General features: G+C 51.0%; 2 protein-coding genes across 2 annotated transcripts; both read left to right on the top strand.

Annotated features, from left to right (window-relative positions):
• The first annotated feature begins 652 nt into the window (after positions 1–652).
• Positions 653–3,644, top strand: PSMD9 (proteasome 26S subunit, non-ATPase 9). Its single transcript, XM_008493586.2, has 6 exons — positions 653–821; positions 920–1,022; positions 1,893–2,086; positions 2,542–2,643; positions 3,134–3,222; positions 3,354–3,644. The coding sequence occupies exons 1-6, from the start codon at positions 708–710 to the stop codon at positions 3,379–3,381; spliced, it is 630 nt and encodes a 209-aa protein (XP_008491808.1). The 5' UTR covers positions 653–707; the 3' UTR covers positions 3,382–3,644.
• A 3,308-nt stretch (positions 3,645–6,952) lies between these two features.
• WDR66 (WD repeat domain 66) lies at positions 6,953–22,917 on the top strand. The gene is given in 21 exon segments (XM_008494274.2): positions 6,953–7,328; positions 7,459–7,599; positions 8,062–8,171; positions 8,324–8,432; positions 8,821–8,901; positions 9,270–9,347; positions 9,715–9,759; positions 10,050–10,267; positions 10,810–10,992; positions 12,454–12,701; positions 12,794–12,942; positions 13,140–13,313; positions 13,604–13,788; positions 14,243–14,357; positions 14,540–14,703; positions 17,202–17,292; positions 17,529–17,672; positions 20,122–20,350; positions 21,509–21,610; positions 22,429–22,522; positions 22,524–22,917. Coding segments are annotated over 21 exon segments (2,940 nt in total). The 5' UTR covers positions 6,953–7,088; the 3' UTR covers positions 22,564–22,917.
• The last annotated feature ends 790 nt before the right edge of the window (positions 22,918–23,707 follow it).

The following is a 23,707-nucleotide window of genomic DNA, read 5'->3' as shown; positions in this document are numbered from 1 at the left end:
TATGGCATGCCACGTGTGTTCCTGCCCACGGCACAGCAGGGCCACACTAACTCTGCTGCAGGACCCCTCTGCCCCTGTGTGCCGGGAACACGGAGAGTGATGCAACCAGAGCAGCACAACCCCCCAGCCCACCGCCTGCCCGCGGGGACATTCACCCCTTCACACGGATATGTCCCATCCTGTCCAGCCAGCGCCGAACCGGGACCGAGCCTGGGGCCACACGGTGCCACCTCCATCCCTGCTGAGCGGGGAGCTTGGGCAGGTGGCAGCAGCACGGTCACCTGGTGGTGAGGCTGTGTCCCCGACCGCCACACACACTCTGGGGACAGACGCTGTGCCCCTGGGCCGTGGGGATGTCCCACATGGAGAGGGGCCAGCAGGGGGGACAGGGTCACCCCATGACCCATCACAGCCGCCTCACCTGCCGGTAGTGACACCGGTGTGACACCTCACTCCATGTCACTGCCACCGGTGCGCTCACCCCGTGGCCCGTGACCCTCCCTGTGGTGGTGCCACCGCTGTGCCACCCCCTGCCACCATCGGACCCCACGACACCGACACCGACACCGGCACCGCCTGGCACCGCTGGCCCCGCCCCCTCGCCTCTGACCACACCCATTGACCACGCCCCAACACCGACCACGCCCCGCAGCCTGTGACGCCGTTTGTCCCTTCCCGGCCGCCGTCCCGTCCCCTCGGCAGCCGCCATGGCGCAGGAAGGCAGCGGTGGCCCCATCACGGTCAGCGAGGTGCAGCAGCTGGTGAGGAGGAAGGACGAGATCGAGGCGCAGATCAAGGCTTGCTACGAGCTGCTGGAGGGGGTCAGTACGGCGGGACGGGCGGGGGGAGGTGGCGGGGCTGGCTGCGGGGCTGGCTGCGGGGTTGCTCTGCAGCTCCATGGCCGCTTCTTCCCTGACAGCAAAAAGGCGTCGGGATGAACGAGCCGCTGGTGGACGCCGAGGGATTTCCCCGGGATGACATCGACCTCTACCAAGTGCGCACCGCCCGGCACAACATCATCTGTGAGCTGGGACAGGGAGCGGGGAGACAGGCGGGCTGCCGGGGCAGGAGGAGGAGGAGGAGGGAGGCCGGAGGAGCTTTCCCCTCCAGAGGGACCGAAACAGCGAAAATGGGCTGTGGGAGAGCTGCTGCGGGAATGCAGCTGCCTCCTGAGCACTCTGCAAACATTTAAGTAACTTAAATGCTTTATCCCTCTGCCTGTCCATCGCAGTTCTTGAGAACCTGAAACCCGGGCTTGCTCCGAGTTTGGTTTTTGGTTCTTTTGCTCGGGGCTCCATCACCTTGCCCAGCAAGATGCTTTTGTCCACGCGTGTTGCAGAGGCTTTGAAATCCTGCTGCTGCTCTGCAGCCACGGGGGTTGTGACACCAAAAATTTCTGGTGTCTGTAGAATGAGCTTTGGGGGAAAAACAGGTTGGTGTTTGTTTTGTCCCAGGCTTTCCCCTGTGCCCTGTCTGTGGGATGGCTCCTACTGCAGACATAGCAGTGACTTGATGGGAAAAGGCTTCAGCTGCTCAGTGGTTAAAGGGACTCCTGGGCTGGTTTGGGGTGGGAGGGACCTTGGAGATCATCTGGTTCCAACCTCCTGCCATGGGCAGGGACACCTCCCACTAGATCAGCTCATAGGTGACCATGGACCTCTGCACCCCTGCGTGTTTACTGGCATTTGTAGGGTGTTTTTTTCTGTCTGATTCCTACTGGTAACCATCTGCTGGGCTGGCAGCAGGACCCAGCAGACACACCAGCAGAAGCTGAGGGCCAAAACATCCATGATAGAACTTCCTGTGCAGGTGGAGAGGAGAGTGTGTGCTGAGGAAGAACCCATGGGTGTGGCTCCCTCCTGCTCCCTGTGTGCTCACGGTGTCACCCACAGGTTTGCAGAACGATCACAAGGCCCTGATGAAGCAGGTGGAGGAAGCTCTTCACCAGCTGCACGCCCGGGACAAGGAGAAGCATGCCAGGGATGAGGCTGAGGCCCTGGCAGAGGCCATGAGCCAGAACCAGGGGCTGCCCCGGGCCTTTGCCAAAGTGAACGCCGTGACCCCGGGATCTCCTGCCAGTGTCTCGGTGAGGAGGGGGGGTCTGACAGCCTGTGGGGACACCTCCTTCTGGAGACAGGGAGAAAACCTGACCCCTGGCTCTCTCTGCCACTTGTAAATATGTGGGGATTAGTTGGGGGGTTGATCAGGGTTCCTCCCTCCACCTTTTTGTTTCTGGGATGTTGTGTGAACACTGGGCACTGCACAGGAAGCAGGGGACTGCTCTCTCCTCAGCTGTATTGTTGCACCACACAGCTTCCCCAAGGCCTCACTGGCCTTTCCAGGCCTCAGTATTTATTCATAAAGTAGGACAAAGGAATGAGCTGAGGATGTGGAGAGGGTGTCAGGTTTTTCAGTCACTTGAAGTGGGAACAGCTGTCCCAGCACAGCAGTCCCCCTGTGGCTGGGAGAAGGGTGATGCTGCTGTGATGTCAGCTCTCTTTGGAGAAGGCTGATGCTCATCTCTCTCCTGTCTCTGTCCAGGGGCTTCAGGTGGATGATGAGATTGTGGAGTTTGGTTCTGTCAACATAAACAACTTCCAGAGCCTGCAGAACATTGCCACAGTGGTGCAGCACAGCGAAGGGGTGAGCTCATATCTGCTGGGTCTGTATTCTCTTGCCTGTCTGTTTGCCACAGCTTTTCCTGTGGAACTCTGATCTCTGGGATCATCATTTCCACATCAGGAGCAGTGTCAGACTCTGTCTGTGCTGTTGTAGCCATGTTCTCTTGCAGCACTGAGCTAATTCCTGCTGCACAGGAGCTGAGAGGTGTGTGCTCTTTGCTGTGAGCATCATATTGTCCCTTATTCCCTGGCATTGCTGTGCCACCCTCATGCACTGACCAGAGGAGGTGCCACAGCCATCAAGTGCCTCACAGTGAAAGTGAGAGATCTCCTGGAGTTGTCTCCACACCAAACTCTCCCTCCTTTCAGATCCACAGGGAGGGCGACTGGGAACTGCTGAGGCCCCTAATGTTCCTCTTATGTTCCAGGAAAAGAAGAAACCAGGGGTTTGACTTGGTGGTGGAAAGTTACCATCTTTTATTCTTACATCTTATGTTTTTTCTCCCTTTCAGATACCCCTGAGTGTGACTGTGCTGCGTGGTGGCAAAAAAGTGCACGTGGGGCTGACTCCAAAGCGCTGGTCTGGGAAGGGCCTCCTGGGGTAAGAGGGGAAGGTTCATCCAGCAGAGAAAACCAAGGGAGGGTTCTGGTGGGTCTGACTGATGCCATGTCAGCTCTTCTGTGTTTGGGAACTGAGTCTTTAGTGCTTCCTTCTACCCTCTTCTTTTTCAGCTGCAATATCATTCCCTTGCAAAGATGACTCCTGCTTGGAAAACAATAAAGCTGAAGCTTGTGCCTGCTTTCTGGACTCTGATCTGATTTGAAAACTTCCCTCCACGTTTTGATGAAGCAAAAGTTTTGGAGGCTGTGACCCCCTAGGTGCCAGACTCAGAGTCTGAAGGGGTTCTGGCAGAGTAAGGTCTGAGTGCAGTTCAGGATTGCACTGGTTCACCAGGAGCAGCTTGCAGAGCTGCAGGATGTGACTTCTCATCTCTTACACCTTGTATCAGCTTGCAGTGAGGCTCTAGAGACCCAAACTTCACTTGATACAGGCTCTAAAGAGCATTAAATGCTCTGATTTGATTGATTTGCATTCTTTCTTTTTTGTTTGGTTTTTTCCTCCCTGAAATTCCTCACTGAATGTCTTGTAATACATGCTAAAAAGTCCCAGAGCACTTTCTGGTGCTCAGAATCACACAATCAAGAAATACACAAGTGGGATACTTTATCTTCCCTGGGTTGCCACAACTTTTGAAGTCATGAAACATGATGAAATAATTTGGGGAGCACCTAATTGTTTTAAGTTAATGAGGTAAGGAATAGGTGTTAATTCTGCTTCACTTTTAATGTTCTTATGGTCATGATCAAAGTGCTCCTAACTTGAAGACTTGTTTTAATTTTGGTTTTGTTTATTTGCAGTAGTTGGTTTTGGGGCATGGAAACTCATCAAGGGGATTTCTGGGATGACTGGTTTGTTGTAAGCTTGGTTTCAGTTCAACTCCAATTCTGGAAAAATAAATCTGAGCAAATCTCTCTCTGTTCTTGTAGAAGTTAATGTTTTGGGCAGTAATTCTGGGCCAGGTTGGGTGGGTTAAATGCAGATCTGCTCAGATTTCAGATGGCTCTCTGATCTTCCAGAGCTGAAGCCCAGGTGAGGTGCAAGTTTTCCTTTCATGCTCCATGAGCAGGGTGTGACATCACCCATAATGAGCAATTCTCACATCATTGTTATTCACTGGCTTGAAAAAGTGGACTGACCCCCAGGCATTTAAATCCCTCAGCCAGGGCTCTGTGTTACAGGCAGCAGGTTTTTGATATTTCAGTTTGTGTTTCAGCTCAGAGTCCCCCAGAGCAGATTCTCACTGAGGTGGTGGAGCTTCAAAGCAAAGCTCCTTGCTGGTTGAGTCCTTCAGGCTCCACAGTGCTGCAGAGGGAGAGTTTCTGCAGCAGCTCACCTTGGTTTCCCTGGATTGTGTTTAGATCCAACATAAAATCTCACCCTGCTCTACTTTAGCTGTTCCTGTTCTGTTCCTGTGATGTGAAAGAAGGTGGGATCTGCCTCAGTGCTGAGGTAAACCTGCACTGCTGACTTTACCAGGTGTGTGACCCACAAAGGTCACAACATCTCCTAAATTCCTGGTGAAATCCCCCTGGGAAGCAGCGTGGTGTCCCTGGCTGTAGTTACAAGGTAAGCACTCCCATGGAGTTGTTCTGGGACTTAGGAAAAACAGTTTTCAGGTGCACATTGTATTGGGTTAGGGAGCCTTGTTTTCCACAAAAAGGGTTTTGGTGCTGCTGTGGTTTCGAAGCATCTGTCTGTCCCCAAGCTGCCCCTGTGAAATGGAATGCAGGTGTGAGGATAAATTTGGAATCACTTGTCAGACCATCAAGGGCTTGACCTTGACCTTGGCCCTGTGTGCTTGGGGATGTGTCCAGGTGTCCCAGCTGTGGTTGGCTTTTACCCAAGCTGCAGCTGAATCTGGGTCTGGATACCAGGCCAGGAGAAGAAAAAAAGCTCCCGAGATGCCTCCTTCCAGGTCTTTGTGTTTGTGCCTCCTGGGATGAAATGATCTAAAAAGTCCCTGCTTTCTGTACTGCTCTGGAAATGAGGTTGGGGTCAGTCCAGCCCTGTCAGCCAAGTATCTGGGGGAATTCTCTGCTCTCAGGGACCTCGTTTCCCTTTCAGCATGGAGGGTGTCTGCATGTTTCAGGTGGCTCTCAGCTCTGTGAGGCTTTTGTAGAAGTGTTCTCTGACCTAACTGTGTCCCCAGCCCCTCTGGTTGGGTGTCCTGACTGGAACAGGTTCAACGATCCCAACAACAAACCCGGATTATGTTGCAAAACTTGCTGTGGGGAGGGTGAGGTTTGAGCTTTCTTAGACCACACTCACACCTCTGCTGCAGGACTGGAGGAGAAAAGCTGCTCTCAGGTGGAATAAACAGGATTTTCGTGCTGGAGAGCAGAGATGGCTCCCTGTGCCCTTTATGATCAAGGAATGTGGACTGGAAGTTGCCTGGTGGGAGAAGCACTGTGTCTGAACAAGCTTGATGTGCAGGCACTGAGCAAGGCTGCACCCAGCAGAGATGGGGATCAAGGACCAAATCCCTGCTCCTGAAGCCATAAAATTCCCTGGATTCAAAGCAGCACACAGCGCCACAGAGGAGGAGTTGGGAGCAGCCACGCTCTGACACCCCACCTCTGCACAGCCTCTTCAGGTTGAGCAGATAATTTGAGCTGATAATAAAACTCCTTTCTTCTCCCAGCAGGGCAGGAAGCTCTTGCTGGGCAGAAGGAAAAACAAATTAGATTTAGAAATTGTTATTATTGGAGCTTAGCAGCAAGGCTGAAGCCAACAGTGGGGAGCACTTAGAGCTGATTATCTGTGGTGGCAACAGCTTGGAGTGCTCTCTGGGAACAGGGTTCCCTGTGAAGCTGCCCACAACCCCCTGGTGGGGGGCATTGGGTGAAGACCTCATCCCGTTCCCCAGGCAGGGTGAGGGTTCAGTCCCAGAGTGCTCTGATGATGCCACGGTGGGGTTGCCAGTGCCACCAGCAGGATTGGTGCAGGGTGAAGGGCTGAATGTCCCCTCCCCACCCCAAGTCACCATGTCCCTGCTTTGGGCAGGGGCTCCAGCAGCCTGTGGGGACCAGGAGGGTCCCCCAGCAGCCCATGGGGAGGGACCAGGAGGATCCCCCAGCAGCCTGTGGGGATCAGGAGGGTGCCCCAGCAGCCCGTGGGGATCAGGAGGGTGCCCCAGCAGCCCGTGGGGATCAGGAGGGTCCTTGCTCCTCTCCCTGCTCTGTCCCTGTTGCTCTCTGGGCTGTCCCTGGCGCAGCCGTTGGCGCAGCCGTTGCCTGGGAACAGTCGGATCAAGCAAACAGAAGCAGGACTTGGTGTGAGGGTGAGCCCTGAGGTCCCCAGCGAGGGGGGGACAGGACATTTGGGGAGGCACTGAGGCCTGGAGAGGGGTTCAGGAGCAGCTCTGAGGTGACCCTGGTGGGACTCGTGGGCCCTGTCTGTCCCTGAGTGTCTGTCCTGCTGCCAGGGGCCCCTCCCCACTCCCACAAGAGATTTCTGTGTGCAAGGTCTTGATGTTGGCTCAAACCCAGATCCACAGAGCTGGGGGAGCTGGAGAGGATCCAGGTGCCACCTGGGAGCAGTCCTGCTTATGGGGACAAAATCCCACCTGAGGGGCAGTGTCCCTGTACCTGTGGGCAGAGGGAGGGAGCTGGGGCTCATCCAGGTGGTGCGGGGTGTGCTTGGGCTGGGCAGGAGCATCACTGGAGCTGAAAAAGGGGCTCTGGGACTCATTTCTTATCTTCACAGATTCTCTTTTCTCCTGCTGTACCAAATTCCAGGTTACTGTGCAGCCAGACCCTGGGGGTGGAAGGATTTCAGGGCTTCTCCATGCCCCAGCTCCCAGGAAGAGGGTGAAGGTGCAGCTGGATGGGCCAAGTGAAGTCAAGATGGAAGACACGACCTTGAGGACTGCTCTGGGAGAAGACACTGCTGGGAGAACACATCAGGAGGATGCTGCCCCTCCCGGACCTCCTCCAGCACTGCCCAGCCCCCCCTCAGGCTGTGTGGAGCAGGAGACACAGCAGAGGAGTGAGGAGGATGAGCAGCACGATGGCTCTGCAAGCTTGGTGTTGGCAGCCACCCCAGGGATGCTCTTCCAGGAGAGGCAGACCAACCTACACCCTCTTGTTAGTACCAGTGGGCATGGTGCAACCATCTTCTCCTGTCCTGCTGTCCCCCATCACCCCAGAGACTTTTTGTGGCTTTTTAGTCCTGGCCACTGAGAGTTAAGGATGAAAGTTCTGTCTCTTCCTGCAGAGCCTCTCCTGGGTGTTGGGCTACAACAGCAGCCTGGCTGTGCACAGCCTGATGGATGGGGAGGACCGGGTGCTCCTCTACATCTCTTCCCACACTGCAGTCATCCACGATGTCCTGAGGAACAGGCAGCACCACCTGCAGGTCTGGCACATCTCCCTCTTCTCCTTCTCCTGAACTCTGTCCCTCTATCTATGTCCTCTGGGTGCTCACAGCTGGAGTGCTCCATGGTCTGTGGGTGTTCCAAACATTTGTGGTATGAAGGTGCTCAGGGGTCACCTATAACTGAGTCAAAGAGCAGCCCATGCCATGGGATGCATCCTTCTGCTCCCATGCAGTTACCATTCCCAAAATCTTTTGGTGGGAGGTGCTTTGTGTTGGACTGCAGCAGTGGTGACACTGGGGACCCACAGGCAGAGCAAGGGACAGGGTTGGGGTGATGGGCTCAGAAGAGCCTGTGAAAAATGAAACACAAGAGTGGCTGTAAGGGTGGGAGTGGAGGATCCTTGGGAGGAAGATGAGGAGAGCTCCTGAGGAAGGCAGTTGGATGAAAGCTTTAACCAGGTCTAGAGCCTCTGGGGCACCTTGCTGCTTCCCTTTCTCCAGGGCCACATGAATGTCATCTCCTGTCTGTGTGTGAGTGAAGACAGGCGCTGGGTGGCAACCGCTGACCGGGGGCCACGTCCTCTGATCATTGTGTGGGACTCCTACTCTGGGTAAGATCCCAGGAATTTCCTCCTTGGGAATTTTGTATGTCCAGTGACTCCAGCCTCAGCTGGGAGTGAAATGGGAATAACCTGGGGATGGGGTTAAGTGTCCAAAAGTGAACCAAGGCCTTCATCATTCTCAAGTCCCCTTTGCTTTGTAGGATCCCCGTGCACACCATCTTTGAGAGCCACCCAGAGGATGGGGCCACTGCTGTTGCCTTTTCCCAGGATGCAAAGTATTTGGCAACCATCAGTGCTGGGGCAGTGCAGGTAAAGGAAACATCTCCTCTTTTTGTAGCCTTGCAGGAAAGATCCCTGTGGGGAAGGGAGAATTTGGGTGGGGAGAGCAAGAGAGAGGTGGAGAGGGGCTTGTTTTTGCAGAGCCATTGGAAGACAGACCTGGATTTCATTAAAGTGAAAGCTGTGGAGTTGAGAAATGGATCTCAAGTTGGGACAAAACCTTCTGACTCCAATGTGCTTTTTTTGAAGTTATTTCTAGCATTATTTCCTGAAATTACCCTTCCTGCTGGCTTTATTCTGCTCCAGTCTCTTGTACCTCCCAACCCCTGCAGCTGGAGGGAATGGGGTTCACCTGGCTCCCAGAAAACCACAAATGTCCCACAAATGGGGCGTGATTGGGTTTTCTTTTCTCTGCCAGAAAGTTTGTGTTTGGAACTGGACTTCTGCCACAGAGAAACCCATCTGCAGCACGGAGCTGAGCCCAGAGTTTGGGTATCAGGTGAGTGAGGGGTGCAGAGGAGTGGGACTGGGCTGGACTGGGCACCCCCTTCCTCACCTGCAGCCCCCCTGTCCACATCCAGCACGGGGCTGCTGGTGGTTGTCAGCTGGAGATAGGAGGCAGGATCCCCTCCCATCCCTGCTGCTCCTCTCCACCACAGCACTGCTGGGGCAGGAGAAGCCCCCAGCCCCACTGGTGGAGGGGAGAGCACAGCTCAGGTGGTTTAGAGGGAATTTGGCCCCTGTGTTGAGCTCAGTGCAGGAGGTGAAGTGGGTTTTAGATAAGCAGCAGATGTTCTGCATGAAAGCAGCAGCAGCAGAAACATTGCTCAGCTTGGTGCTAATGGGATTCTCACCTTTTAATTTCAGGATTATGTCATTTTTAACCCTCAAAATCCCTATGAGTTCCTCAGCAACAGCAGAACCCGGGTGATATTTTACCTGTGGGTAAGCAGTTGTATTTGTTGTTATATTTCTGGTGCCCAACAGGTTCTCAGAGGGTTTGAAGAGGGCACAGGGAGTTCCATGCTTGTGAAAAAGCATGGACTGTAGGGCCAGATGGTTGCCCATCACTGGGGGCTGCCCTTGCCCTTGCCCTTCCCCAAGATCAGCAGCTTTTGGGAGAGAAGCAGGTGGAGGGAGAGGGGTTTTTGTGCTCTCTGGAAGATCTTGGAGCCATTCTGCCCCAGGAGCCCTCCTTGGGTCACCATGGCTCAGGACCAGTGCCCAGACGATGGGGAGGGGAGGTGCTGGCACTGCAGAGAAGAGTCCAACGTTTTCCCCATGTTCTGGATGTTTTCTCTGCTCTCCCCAGGGTGATGCTGGTTTGCAGTATGCAGCCCCACTCCTGAGCAAGCAGGTGAGCACAGGGGGAACCACAGCACTGTCCCTTCCCATCCCCTTAAGCACAGTGGCCATGTCCCCAGCTGGTCCCCCTCACTCTCCTGAAGGGACAAACCAGGGTGTCCTGAGCTGAGGCCAAGAGGGGCTCCTTCTCCCAGTGGTGCCCCATTGCATCTTCTCCAGGGGTTCTTTCCATGGGAGAGGGAGGGAATGTCACATGGAGGGACCAAGCAGGGAACCTCTCTGCTTGAGGAGGGATGAGCCAGCAGCCAGGACAAACACACAGCCTCACCACTCTCTCTGCAGACCTTCAGCAGCGTGGTGGGACACTTCAGTCAGTCAGTTTTTCATTTTAACAACTCCCAAGCTCTGACAGGCACCTCTGCTGGGAAGCTGGTGGTGTGGGACAAGGTTGCTCCTCGCACCCCTTCCAAGGAGCTGCAGCCCAAGCCACACAGGATGGAGGCCACCAAGGTGGTGCCACTGCAGGAGAACAAACTCACCGTGCTGCAGGTGGTGGAGAGGTAAGGGCAGGGATGTTTCAGTAGCTGTGGGTGCAGTCCTCAGGGATCTCAGGCATAGGAAAGGCAGAGCTCCAGATGAGCTGTGGCCATGTGCTGCAGTTTTCAGTCACTTGGCAAGGAGTGAAGACCAGGGACATCAGGCAGGAAAGTGCTGCTGAGTTATGAGCTGCTGCTCCAGCTTTTTCCAGCAATTAGGCTGGGGAGGGAAAAAAAAAAATATTGAAAACTCGTGATGAAGTGATCCGGGCTTTGCAAGTGATGGAGAATGGGGGCTGTCTCTGGCTCAGCCTCCTGGCCTTTACCGGCAGAGGGAGCAGACAGCCACCGAACGCCCTGACAGCTCTGGGGACAGTGGCAGGGTCACAGTAGAGCCGGGTGGTTTCAGCCCAGCCCTGGGCTTTCCCCCTGCACACGGGGATGGGACTGTCCTCATGCTCTTGAGCAGAGAAAAGGGGAAGAGGTTTGTTTCTGCCCAAGGGTGCTACTCAAGAAATATTTGGGAGCTGCCAGGGTGTTGATGGAAACCTTTCCCTTCCTTGCAGCTGCATAGTAACAGGTGATGGGAAAGGTGAGGTGAAATTCTATGATGGGCAACTGCAGCTTCTCACCAGCTACAGCCACAGCACTGTGGGTGCCATTCGCTCCATCTCCTTTTGCAAAACTCCTCCTGATCCTCCTGGTGCCTCCCCAGCCTCTCCCCCCAGCACCCAGCCCTTCCTCACCAGGTGAGCGCCCCTTTCTAAACCCAGATTTTCTCCTGCATTGGTCTTGCAGGTTGAAAACTGGGGAGATGGTCAGCTGAAAGCTTTGCTAGGGCAGGTTTCAACCCTGTGCCCAGAATTCTGGGCAGGACAGGGAGGGAACATGTCCCTTTATGCCCCTTATCTGCAGAGTTTCACTTGGGGTATTTGTCCCACCTGCCCACCAGAGGACAAGCAGGAGGTGTCTCCTGGCCTCCCTTTGCCTGCACAGCTCCCAGTGGCCACCAAAATCCAGCTGGGCCCCAGCACACCTTAAATTCTGAAGCTGCTGTGATGCCTTGGTGCAGGCACAGGGATGATCAGCTGGACCTGGGGCAGGCAGCTCCTTGGTCACATACCCAGTGCTAATGCTGAGCCTCCAGCTCCTGCTTGGCCCCTTAATCCCCCCCTTAAGTCCCTCCTGTCCATGGCTATTTGCAGATAGAGCTTATCATGGCAGGGCAAGCTAATCAGGGCAGTGAGGATGCAGGGACTGCCCCAGGGGTGATGGGGTTGTGCCACATGGACTCAGGAGATTGGGACATTCCCAACCTGGTCACTGACTCTCTCTGTCCCTCGGAGCAACGTAGCTGTGCCTGAGGATTTACAGGCAGTCTGCAGGCCACATGAAGCTGCTCTGTGGCTCCATCCAGCCTGCCAGCTCTATGTCTTTTTCCAAAAAGCCCTGTGGAACAGGTTCTTCTCCAGCCCAGAGATGCACCCTAGGGAATGGGTTGGTTTTCTCTTTTGGTCTCTCTTGTCTTGTCCCTCTCCCTGGGTTACTGCTGCCCCTCCTGCCACTTGCAGCTGCTCTGGAAAAACCAAAGGAAGCCTTGAGCCTGCTGGTGTCACCAGGCTGGTGGGAACAGGTCTGGCTGAAGGGCAGAGTGAAGGCAGACTGAAGATATTTGTTCTGTAATGTGCATAATTATTCAGACATCTGCTTTGCACATCATGGATTATGCAGTGGGACCCTTTCTGCTGCGAGGACGAGCAGACAGACAGACAGACACTGTCTGCAGCAGAGACTGAATCCATCCTCTGACTTTGTCCATGGCAGCACAGGCAGCATGGAGCCACAGTGAATGGTGGCATGGAGACATGTGAAAAGGCTATTCAGAGGCTCTTCAATTGCTCATTTGTCCATCTCACACACCAGTGACTTGCAAACGGCACAAGCTCCCCAGATGTCACTCATCTTCTGGCTTGCCTGGCCAAGTAGAAAATGGAACTGGCTCCAGTGTCTTCCCGTGGAGATTTACCAGGTCATGAATACAAAGTGCCACCTGCCTTCCAGGTCAAGAAGTGTTTACATATTGCACAGCACAAAATATAAGAGATTGTCCAACCTAAGCTGCCAAAAAGAGACTGATGTGTAATATTGCTCAGAGGGACAGGAGCCAGCTAGCCTGATTCATCAAATTCTGTTTCTCTCCCACTAAACAGGAACTTTATCCTCTCAACCTCTGATGCAACCGTGTTCCATGTTGCAACAGAGACGGGAACCTTTGAAAAAGTCATGGAAGAAGCAAAGAAAGCTGTGAATGCCATCACCTGCCACCCCAGAAGGGCACTGGTTGCTGTGGGGAGTCACTGTGGGGTGCTGAAGGTGTGGGACTACCAACAGACCAGGTACCTGGTTAGCAGGATATTCACCCATGCTGGCATCCAGTGCTTGTCCTATGACCCTGAAGGTATCCTGGCCTTGTGACCTCCCCGTGTGCCGAGCATTGGGCTTCCTGGGAGGAGTGATGGTGTCCTGAGAGTTTTCTGCCATGCTTTTCAGGTTATTTTCTGGCTGCTGGTTTTACTGATGGGACTGTTCATGTCCTCGATGCCATTTCCCTTCAGTCCAGCTGCAAAGAGTTCAAGTTCTCACATGGTCCTGTAACTCACATCAGCTTCTCCCATGATTCAGAGTACTTTGCAACTGCTGTAAGTTTTGGGTTTTTTTTTCCCCCCTCTGGCTTTTGGTGGGAATTTCTGGCCATCCTCTGTGGATCTATGATCCTGCAATGTCCCTCCCTGGGTGCTTCGTATCACAGAACCCCAGACTGGTTTGGGTTGGGGTTTGCCAGCCAGGGGACGTGCATGGGAACTGTAGCTCATTGACCTTTGTGCTGTCATTCCAGGATGAGAAATACGCAGTGACTGTTTACAAGAGTGTCCTGGAAAATGGGAGCAGATGCTGGGAACACCTAGCAGGGATGCACTCCCACTACAAACCCATCAGGAACATCCTCTTTGGGGTCCAGTTAGACAGCAACGAGCCCAGGCTCCTGAGCCTTGGGGAGGACAGGCAGCTGGTAGGTCCATGTGAGGGTCTAAAGGCTTTGGGGCTTTGGGGTTGAAGTGGGGACCTAGACAAGGGCATCAAGGGAGACTCATTCTTTGGTTCTGCAGCTCCTAACCCTCTCCCCATGGGGGAGTTGTTCCTCAGCCTGGTCTCAGGGAAGATCTGCCCATGGCTGAGGCTCTGCTGCTGAAAGCAGCTCACCCTGCCTGGTGACAGAGGTGCTAGATCCAGTTAATCTGCAAGGTCCTGGGTGCTGGCAGACCCCAGGGGAGCTGCTGTGTTTCCTTGTCTTCCCTCCAGGTTGAGTATGACCTGAACAGCAGCAGCAAGGACCACTTGGTGGTCTTGCACAGGGACCGTGTGGAGCAGGTTGCTGTGCCCCTGTGCATGGCCTGGTACCCACAGCTCAGCAACGAGTCCTTTATCCTCACTGCCAACAACCACTACAAAATGAAGCTCTACAACACGACAACCAAAATGTGCAGGTAGAGGTGTCCATGCCTGCCACTGCCTGCCCCCTCCTCAGCCTGATTCTGTTCTCCTCTGTCTACTTTCTTGTTCTACTCCCACCCCATCAGCATGTGTTTTTCCCCTCTGTGACTCTAAGGCCACCAGGCTGCTCCATCCTTGTGTCCACCCTGCTGTTCACTAGTGTGTCCTCTAGTAGGGTTGTGGCTGCTGGTGGGTCTTGGTCTGTCCAGCATCAGGCAAAGTGACAGGAGCCCCCATGAGCAGAGCAGAAGGGCTGAGAGACCCCTGAGCCCTACATTCCTCTCTGAGTCCCTTCTAGCTGGAGACCCAGTCCTATTCTGTCCTCTCAGGCAGGAGAGCCTTTGTGCTCACCACATCTCCTCATATCTACCCATCTTTGTGCCCAGCAGCTGTCCAGACAAACATTTTGTGAGCCCTAGAATGAATGAAAATGTTGTTTGCTTTTAGAAAGACCCTTTTGGGACCAACATATGGCTTCCCATTGGAGAAGATACAAATCCTCCCAACAACAAACACTGCAGAGCCCCAGCGACACTACCTGGCATACATTGCAAAGGACAAGGTATGGAGCCCCACACACCCACTCTTGGAGATGGTCTCTGAGAGAATTCCACTTGAGGCAGAACCCTGTGTGGGTTGGTCATGCCTTAGCTGAGCTCCTGGGAGGATGATGAAGCCTTCCCATGGGACTTGCAGCTCTCCAGTGGGACCTCCAGGCCTCCCAGGCTCCCTTTTTCCTTACAGGTGGGCTTGCAGATTTTGCCTGTTGATGGCAACCCCCACAAGTCCTCAGCTTTCATTTGCCACCCAGATGGTGCCTCTGAGCTTGCTGCCTCCTACGATGGACACTGCCTCTTGACAGCAGGGGGGAAGGACTGTACTGTCATGAAATGGGAGGTCAACCTAAAGTGAGTACTGCAGGGAGGAGAAAGGGGTCTTGTCACAGCTTTCCACAGCTGCTTGGCCAACAAATGACACAAATGTTCCCCAGCATTTCCCCTGAGATTGGGGCTTACCCTGGTGGACAGGGCAGTTTTGCACTGCTGAGGTAACTGTGCAGGGCTCTCTTGAGCACGGGTCCTTTCAGGGCAGGTGACAAAGCCCTGCAGCTTATCTCTCCTTCCACAACACCAGACCCATAACCAGGGCAACCAACCACATCTGGAGCTCATGTGGTGGAGCCTGGGTCTCAACCTTCTTGTGAGGAGGAGACCCAGCATGTGCTGAGAGGAGCATGAGATGAGAATGGCAGCATCTCTGCTGACCCCTGGGGGCTGCCAGCTCCTGGACTCCTGGCCTGTAACTGGGTTTCTGAGCAGTGGAGCCTTATGCCCTGTGGTGGCACTGGCTCTCCAAAAGCCTTTGGCTATGTCCTGCAGACCCAGCAAGGTGGGGCTGTGCCACATTGGGGATGTTGGCATGGCAGTGGGGTCAGCCTGGATTGCAGTGACCTGTCTGACCCCATGTAGCTGTGTGGGGTGGTGGCTGAGCCAGGAGGGACTTACTTTTGGGGGGGCTTTGCTGCCCTCTGTGTGATGTAGCCCCATGGTCCACAGCAGGGGTTAGGCCACCAGGCCTCATAGGTGGTGGCCAAAGTGCCTACAAAAATCCTCCAGTTTGGGAAATGGTGCCCAAATGGTAAGAAAATGAGCAGAGGATTTTGTAGTGCTTGTGAGGGCCAGGCTGGTGTGCTGGGGGATTGTCAGGGTTAGTCCAGGGATCAGAGGAGCAGCTCTGGCTGCAGGAGGAGCATATGGGTCAGATACTGATCCAAACATCCCTGCTCTCCAAATGGGATAGGCCAGCATTTGCTGGGAAATCCCCTCTGCATTTGAAGACTGGATTTAGGACAAGCCACCTTAATCCCATAAAGCTTTGCTTACATGAGTAAATGGACTGCAGTAAATGGGGTGGCTGGAGGAGTGAAGGCTGCTTTTGCAAACCAGGATTTCCAGGCTCTGGCCAGGAGTGTTGGTGATAAACCCTCTTAGGTTTCTCCTGCCTTTCTCTGAAATTGTGCAATTTCCCTTGGCCAGCTCCCTTGGGCAGCACTGCCAGACTCATGCTCCCACCTGCCAGGTGGGGATGGTGGCACAGGCAGGGTGTATGTATTTTGGCTTCTTTGCACATTGAGGCTCACAGCTGCTGTTTGCAGTGTGCAGGGCAGAGGCACCGTTGCCCCACACCTTCCTAGGACAAAAGCTTCATGGTAAAGACAAGTGCTGGTCCTGCTTGAACCATTCCTTCCAGGTATTGCTTGCTCTGAGGAGAGCTTAAAGGGTGCCGAGCCAGCTCACCTCTGTGTTCCAGAACAAAGGAAACCTGGATGGGAAAGCAATGGGCTTATTTATTTTCTTTTCCACTTTGTGTGGCTTAAGCAGTCGGGGGTCAGCACAAGCAAGGTTTTAAGGAAGGCAATAGAATATAAATGATCCTTCTTTATAATGGTTGGCCAGGGTCCAGGCAACACAGAAATTCAGTGTAATTTGTTTGGGGAGCGAAGCTCTTGATGAGCTAATTATCATTTTATTGCTGCTCCTGGCATCTCGTGCATCTCCACTCTGTTTAATACCCAAGTAACTTAATTATGAAAAAAAGCATGAAGCTTGGAAAAAACAAAACAAAAACAAAAACAAACCCTAAAAAGACCCAAACAAACAGTGGAAGCAGCACAGCAGAGGTGTGAGTGGAAGCTGCAGCCTTGCTGCCAGGCCTGGGGTGTTATGTGGCAATGCTACACCCTGGCTGTGCTACCAGGCTTGGTTTCCTTTTTCATCTGCACAAGCCAAACAGATCCTTTTGGCTCCAGCTGCCTATAAAATTGAAACAAAGAGGTGGCACTCAGACACTTCCAGTTCAATGTAGACTGCACCTGCAGCACAGTCACCCCTCACGGCAGGGGAAGTAGTGTAATGGATTGCAGTGAGTTACTGGGGAGGAATGTGTTAGATGAAGGAACAGGGAGCTTTGTTTTGTGTGGCTTTTGCAAACACCAAGCCCCAGCCCTCTCTGCATGTTCAAAACGCTGATCTAGCTAATTCATCTCCCTCAATGTCTCTATAAGGAAGCAGAAAAGCTAAATGCCAGACACCAAGCTCAAGCCCATGGAAAAGCTCCTGGCTCCCAGCCCTGTGCTCATTCCACTAAACAAGAGGACCATTCAGTAATAATTAATTCCCACACTGTGCTATTGTATGTAAAACCTGGGTATGAAATATGCTGTAGAAGTGCAGGCTGATGATAAAATAATACGTGGTTCAAGGCAATGCTTTTCTTTCCTGAATTCTAAGGCCTGGGGATTTTATTTATTTATTGAAAGTGTCTGTGAAGAATGACTAGAAAGGAAAACATGACATCTCTCCTCACATGACCCCTTCCTGTACCTTCTTTTCTCTGCTTCTGCCAGTGCCTTGGATGCTATTGCTTCCCTGGGTGGGGAGGACTTGATCCCATTCTACAGCCTACTGGATGGTGGCAGAGATGGAGAATTCTTCAGGGTAATTATGCTCACCATGGATGCTGACTGGCAGCATCTGCTTGGAGTGTAAGGTTCATTTATACAGGCCTGATGTTTCTTTAATCTTTTTTTTAATGTTTCTTTATTTTTTTTTCCCCAGCTTGCTTTTAACAACAATCTCACTGATATGCCTGTTAATCAACCTTAAAAGCAGTCTTACCTTCCATGCCTGTTGGTAACTAAAGCTTTACAGTATCTTGTTTGAATCCCTCACAGGAACTGGAAGATTATTTTTACTATGTACAGCTGCTCAGCCATGGCATCGATACACAGGAGCCCAGACAGGTGTCAACACATATTCCCTTGGAGGAAATTCCTTCTGTAATGAGAGCAATGGGATTTTATCCATCAGAAGAAAAGGTCAGTCATTTGTTTTTGTTGTTGTCATTAAAACAACAACAAAAAAAGGCAAGACTGATAGCATTTACCAAGTGTCCTGAGGGCCAGGTTCTGACCACTGCTGTGCTGGGTGGCTCCAGAGTATTTTTGCTGAGTGTCAGTGTATTTAACTTGGTTTGCATCACTTTAGTAGTGGTCAGAATCTGGCTGCAAATTCCTCTGAATCTAATTATTCCTCACTAGAGAGCTGGGCAACCACAGGGGCAGGCTGAGTAAATCCAGAGCCTCACAATTTAGAAGTATTCACCAAAAGGTGACTTCAGGGTCTTCTGGATGGAGGTTGAGTGCTCTGACACCACTCTGTAGAGGTGTTGGTTGAACTGTTTTGCATGCAGCATATGGGTGATGGGCCAGGAGTTGAGTCTCTCCAGGTTGGCTCAACCAGAATGGGTGGGAATGCCCAGCTCTGTGCAATCTCTCATTTGGACATTGACAGAGCCTCTTTTTCTTGTTCTGCCTGGGACTGATGGAAGAATGATTTTCGATGGAGACAGCAGCAGCTTTTATTCCCATGGAACTTAAAGCTCTTTCATAACTGATAAACTCTGCAGAAGCTGTCTCTGAGCTTGCCTTTCAGGTTGCAGCAGCAGAGCTTCCTATCAAACATTTCTCAAGAGCTTTTTAGATTCAAATTTTACAGCAGACAAAGACAACTGATTTAATAAGGGTGTTGCTTCTTCCCCTTTTGTGGCTGTTTCTACAAGGCTGTTTGTATTGTATACAAACCTCATTTGTAATGTTGTAATCTGGCATAAGGGTAATTAAAGCACATTAGAAAAATTACTGGATCTGATGCAAGGAGATTTAAATAACGACCTCTTTGCACCACCCTTCAAGGCAGGAGGGGATGTCCCAAGGGAGGTGGTACATGGCTGCACTACAGGAACCCCACAGGCTGCTGGGGTGGTGCTGTGAGTCAGTGCCACGGCCACACACTCTGCCAGGAGAGCCAGCAGATGGGAGGCAGGACCTTTGCAACAGCCAGCACCTAACAGGCTTGCTTTGGAGCCCCCACAGCCAGCAAATGTTTGCCTGGCCTGAGACTGCTTTGCCCTTTGGTCAAGCTGTGGTGTTATCCCCTTGTGCTTTGTTAGCTCTTTTCCTTGGCTCATTACCTTTCTGCCTCCTGGGGACAGAGAGAATATACTCCCCTAGGAAATGTCTCTGAAAGAATAACTGTTAACCTTCCCCCTCCCCAAATAAAAATTACAACAGTGTTTCAGGCATAGAAACAGAGGTGCTAAGCTGTTATAAGAGCAGGCAATCTATGATCTGCTTTTCAGAGCAGTCAGGACAGTATTAAAATCCAGAGGGAAATTTCATCTCCCTCTAGAGGGTTTTAATAAAGGCGAAGCAGGAAGGAGAAAAGGCAGCTTGGGCTGACTTGCAAAGCTTTGGGGAATTGGTGTTTTTCTTTTATAGTTCAGTGGGGCTGATATAAAACCTAATCACAGATCAGCCAGAGCTGAGTGAAAATGACTGCTCTTGCCTGGCCTGACATTTGCTACAGGAAAAATATAAAGCTGAGATTTCCCTTTTCCCCGGGCTTCATTCAGTGGAAAAACTTGTGACACAAGGACAAAGGCCCAAGGCTGAATGCAAAGTCCTCCCTGGGGAGATCTTGCATCAGCTTCCCTTCCCGGGGAGCAGCAGGCTTGGTATGTGTTGGCACTGGGAATTCTCCTGGCATTTCTCTGCTGCCCATGTATCTCCAAAGGGATACACTCTTGGAGGATGAGCACAATGAAGGCAAGGAGCAAATCCTGCCCTCAGACGTGCATCTGAACAGCTGCCACACAGCACCAGGAGTCAGGAAAACAGTAGGATCCAGCACAACCAGTGCTCACTTGTTCCCCTCAGAGAAGAGCAGAGGATCCATCTGTGCAGGGTGTCAGCTCCCCCCAAGCCCATTTCTGTTTTGGCTGCACCAGGCACACATCAGGTGGTAGTGAGGGGGAAGCAGTGCTGCTGCCAGCCAGGGTGTCTGTGTCCTGAGTGCACCCTGGTTATCTCAGGGCTCTGATGCATGTACTTTTGCAGCTGGGTGGTTTATTTACTGGTTTGTGGTTTGCTTGCCCACTGTCAGAGCAGAGACACAGATGTGACAAAGGTGCCAGTAACAGCTGCAAAGTCACCAAGTGCTCAGCATGAGGAAGTAGAGGAAATCCAAAACTACTGCATATCTGCTATCCCCCCTCACCCCCCAAAATCATTGTAACAACAAGCATGTAACAATTAGCCATGTTCACCCTCAGATGCTGAGTACCAGCTCATTACTGGGACATGGTCGTGGCACCAGTGGTACCAGTAGGTGCACGGTTATGGAACACTGGGATTCGTGAGATGGGAAACTGGCCCTGTGCTTTTCAAAAAGACAACTTGTAACAATCTGTTTTGCCTTGTTCTTTAGATTGAAGAAATGATAAATGAAGTAAAATTCAGCAAGTATGTGGATACCGGGGAACAAGTGACAGAAATCAATTTAGGGGATTTTATCAAACTTTATATAAATCATCGACCTGTGTTCGGCTTGTCCATGAAGAAAATAGAGCAAGCATTTCAGGTTCTTGGTTATGATAATGAGAATGGAGACAAAGTTATTGACAGAGGAGACTTACTGTTGCTGCTTCAGTGCAGAGGTGAGTTATTTCTCCTTCTAATATTAGTTTTATGCCTGCTAGTTCAGCTTTCAATTTCAGAACGTATTCACTGCAGCAAAAAATTAATCTGGAACTATAGCTTGGTAACCAGGGCAGGCATGTGGAGCAACCTGCCTTAGAAATTTAAATTGAATAATCACATTTATTGTCTCAGCTGTGCTTCTTTTAGTGCTCCGGAAATCTCTGCTGGCCTGAAGTATCTCGTCTGTCAGGTGATGAGTATGGATTTTGGCAAATTGTATCCTTCTTCCAGTATACCCTTGTCTGAATCATTGTTCTCCCTTCCAGTCAGTCACACAATCTCCCAAAAGGAGGTATAAAGAGGGGGACAAGGAGGAAAGGATGAAATTGGTCAGTCCTGGACTGGATCCATGTGTGAAAGGCCAAAAATAAGGGATGGTCTACTTCAGCTGAATCAGAGGGAGCTCTGTAAAGCCACGTACAAATGGGCTTTTGACCAATGCCATAAAGAGATAAATAACAAACTTCTATTGCCTTGCTCCTGTTGTAAAAGTAGGGAGCATTCAGTGCAGTTAAACACTAAATTAAAGCAGGTAAAAAATACCTTTTTGCATCGCACATCACCTGGCAAAACAAAGATCCTTGGGCACCAAGGGTTTGACCAGTTTGAGAGAGGTTATTTATATGGCTGGTGTGAGCATCCATAAATAGCTACATTAGATAGAACAGTTTCATAACAGATCCATAACTTTATGCTACAGGGCATGAGCCAACCACTAACTGAGAATGAGGGCTATGTCCAGGTTATTCCAGGGTACTAGATCAAAGCTTTCCTGCACCTTCCTCCTCTTCTGTGAGGAAATGGCTACAGCCATGAGCACAGGTGACATGGACTCTGGTCTGTTCTGTGCCAGGAATTCTTGAAGCCCCTGCAAGTGCAACATAGCCTGAAGAGCCATCTGGATCAGAATGTCTTCTGTCCCAAAACACAAAACACAAGACAAATTTTCCCAAGGATCAGCACCTTCTTGTGCTGGGGTCACACATTTCATTTGGCATGGAATCCTCCTTCAAACTGTCCTGTTTCATTTGTACACTGACCTTGGTCGAGTTGCCTTCTAGTTTTTGTGCTAAATTCTGTAACCCAAAGGGCTGTCTTTGCTTCATTGTGTACAGGAGAGCACATGACAGAGGACGAGCTGGCACAGTGTCTGATCACCCTGATGGGCAGGGGTCCTGAGGGAGGGGGCTCTGAACTGGACACCTGTGATCCCTCAGGTACAGGATTAGAATTCTGCCCAGAGCAGAAGCAGGATTGCTTCAGTTCCCCAGCAGAATAATTTAAATTGCAAACCCATTACCCCGTTAGGCCAAGAGCTGTCAGAAACCACTCAGATGGGATTGCAAAAATAGTCCTAGTGCTGTAGATTGTCCTTCATCCATGCATCAGTTGACTGGATGTATTTGAAAATAAATGGAGAATGAAAGACAACTGGGACCTGACGAGCTTACACTGGTGTTCACCTGCTGGCTTGGAACTGAAATTAGAAACACACACACTGGAAGGTTTATCTGCCAAAGTCCAATGGCAAAAAAGGAATCCTACAACATGCAAATTACAGTGTTGGTTTCACCCAGGCAGTGATGCCCCTTGCAGGGGAGCTGCTGCTAATGACTGCGTTTGTCTACAATTTATGTCCCAGTCCACACCAGTCCAGAACAGCATCTGGTGAGGGCATTTGGCAGTGGGGCATGCAGCAGAAGTGTGGCTCCCAAAGGGACCTGCCTTCCAGTGCAAACTGACTTTGAAATCCCTGGGTTCTTTAGGATCCCAAAATCATGTCAAATCAACAGAATGCATTTGGCCCTTGACCCTTCTGTGGTGGGGATCATCTGCAAGGCTTGCAGCCTTGTAGATTTGCCCCCTGATATGAACACATAAAGTATTAAGGCACTAAACCAGTACTTTTTCATTATTACCTCATACATCTTTAAAAGCATTCCACCCACATACTGCTGCTTATAAATTTTACTGATCTGGAAAGACATTTTTACCTTGCTAGTGTGTGTGTTTTGTTGTTATTACTGCTCTCCAGGTGCAGCAGCTTTGTCTGAAGAAGAAATTCCAGAGGAAATCACAGCAGAGATATTTGTTGCTGACATTCTTGGCTTACCTATTGCTGAACCAGAAAAAAAGAACAGAAAAGAGAAATGAATCTTTGGTCTACTGAAGAGATGGAAGCATTACTGGCACAAAGTTTTCTGTCTGTTCTTACTTTTCAGCCTCCTCTCACCATATATCTTCAAAAATTCTGTGTTAACAAAAAAACTTTAAAAAAAAATGTGATAACAAACACATTTTGTGTTTGTTAAAAAGTTTCTTAGTAATCAAACTCTAGAGAAAGCCTCCAGTTTAGCAAATGCCACAAACCTATAGGATCAAACCTATGTTGCTATATTGTCTTCCTGCATTGACCACCCCCTACCCTTGGCTTGAACCTTCCTAGAATTCATTTTAGGTGTGTTTAGATCAGATGCAGTCCATTTTCACTATGTTAACACAATATTTATTTGTAAAACCTGTCAGAAAAACAGCAATGTAAAAGTAAAGCCATGGCTAACTGTAATCTATGAAATGGTTGGAGAAGTTAGAATGGATTTGTATTGATATTTACAGTGGACTTCGTTAAAGAAAGGAATACTGGTGATTTCCATTTTGTCCTTTAAAACTTACTTTTTCTTGCTGAAAGTAGTAGTTCCAATTAGCAGTGTAATACCAATGGGATGGCATCTTACTGTGTTTTGTATAAACAGCATAATGAGGCTGATATAAGTTGTTGTAGGAAGATCAGTGAAGTGCTGTTGAACAGGCTTCCTTCTTTACATCATCCTCAGCATCAATTTGAATAATAATGTCGGCCCTTAAGAAGCTCTCCTTTCAGTGGCAATGTTTTTTAAACAGAGATTGCTGTTACCTACTCAGAAAGTATCTCTGACTGCAAAATTAGTGCAGACTGCAAGGTGTGCATTGGATGCAAAGTCAATGGAGGAATCCAGCAGCTCCGTGACCAGGGCACACGGGGTGACAGGAAAAACTTTGAGCACAGAATCCATGGCTCTGTGTTAGAACAGATCCTCCTCTACTTAAAACCAGTCTGATTCCATGGCAATGACTGGAATCCTACAGCCGAGAGATCTTATAACCACTGCAAAACCAAACCCAATATGCATATTATGGACTGATGAAGTATCCTTTTTAACAAGGCAGATATTTAGGTTCAGAGGAAGCATTGCCAATCCTCATGCTCAAGGACTGCAAAGCTGTCACAGGGCTGAACGGGGCTGTCACTCCTCCTTACCCGGGCTCTGCTCCGG

The sequence above is a fragment of the Calypte anna genome, chromosome 15 (genome assembly GCF_003957555.1).
Source record: "Calypte anna isolate BGI_N300 chromosome 15, bCalAnn1_v1.p, whole genome shotgun sequence".
Taxonomy (NCBI): Eukaryota; Metazoa; Chordata; class Aves; order Apodiformes; family Trochilidae; genus Calypte; species Calypte anna.
The sequence above is the reverse complement of the archived record's forward strand: the minus strand, read 5'-3'. Positions and strand labels throughout refer to the sequence as shown.

Coding starts and splice junctions, on each gene's coding strand:
- PSMD9 (XM_008493586.2), top strand. CDS start 708: ATGGCGCAGGAAGGCAGCGGTGGCCCCATCACGGTCAGCGAGGTGCAG. Junction 1,023..1,892: donor CGCCCGGCACAACATCATCT/GTGAGCTGGGAC, acceptor TGTCACCCACAG/GTTTGCAGAACGATCACAAG. Junction 3,223..3,353: donor TCTGGGAAGGGCCTCCTGGG/GTAAGAGGGGAA, acceptor CTTCTTTTTCAG/CTGCAATATCATTCCCTTGC.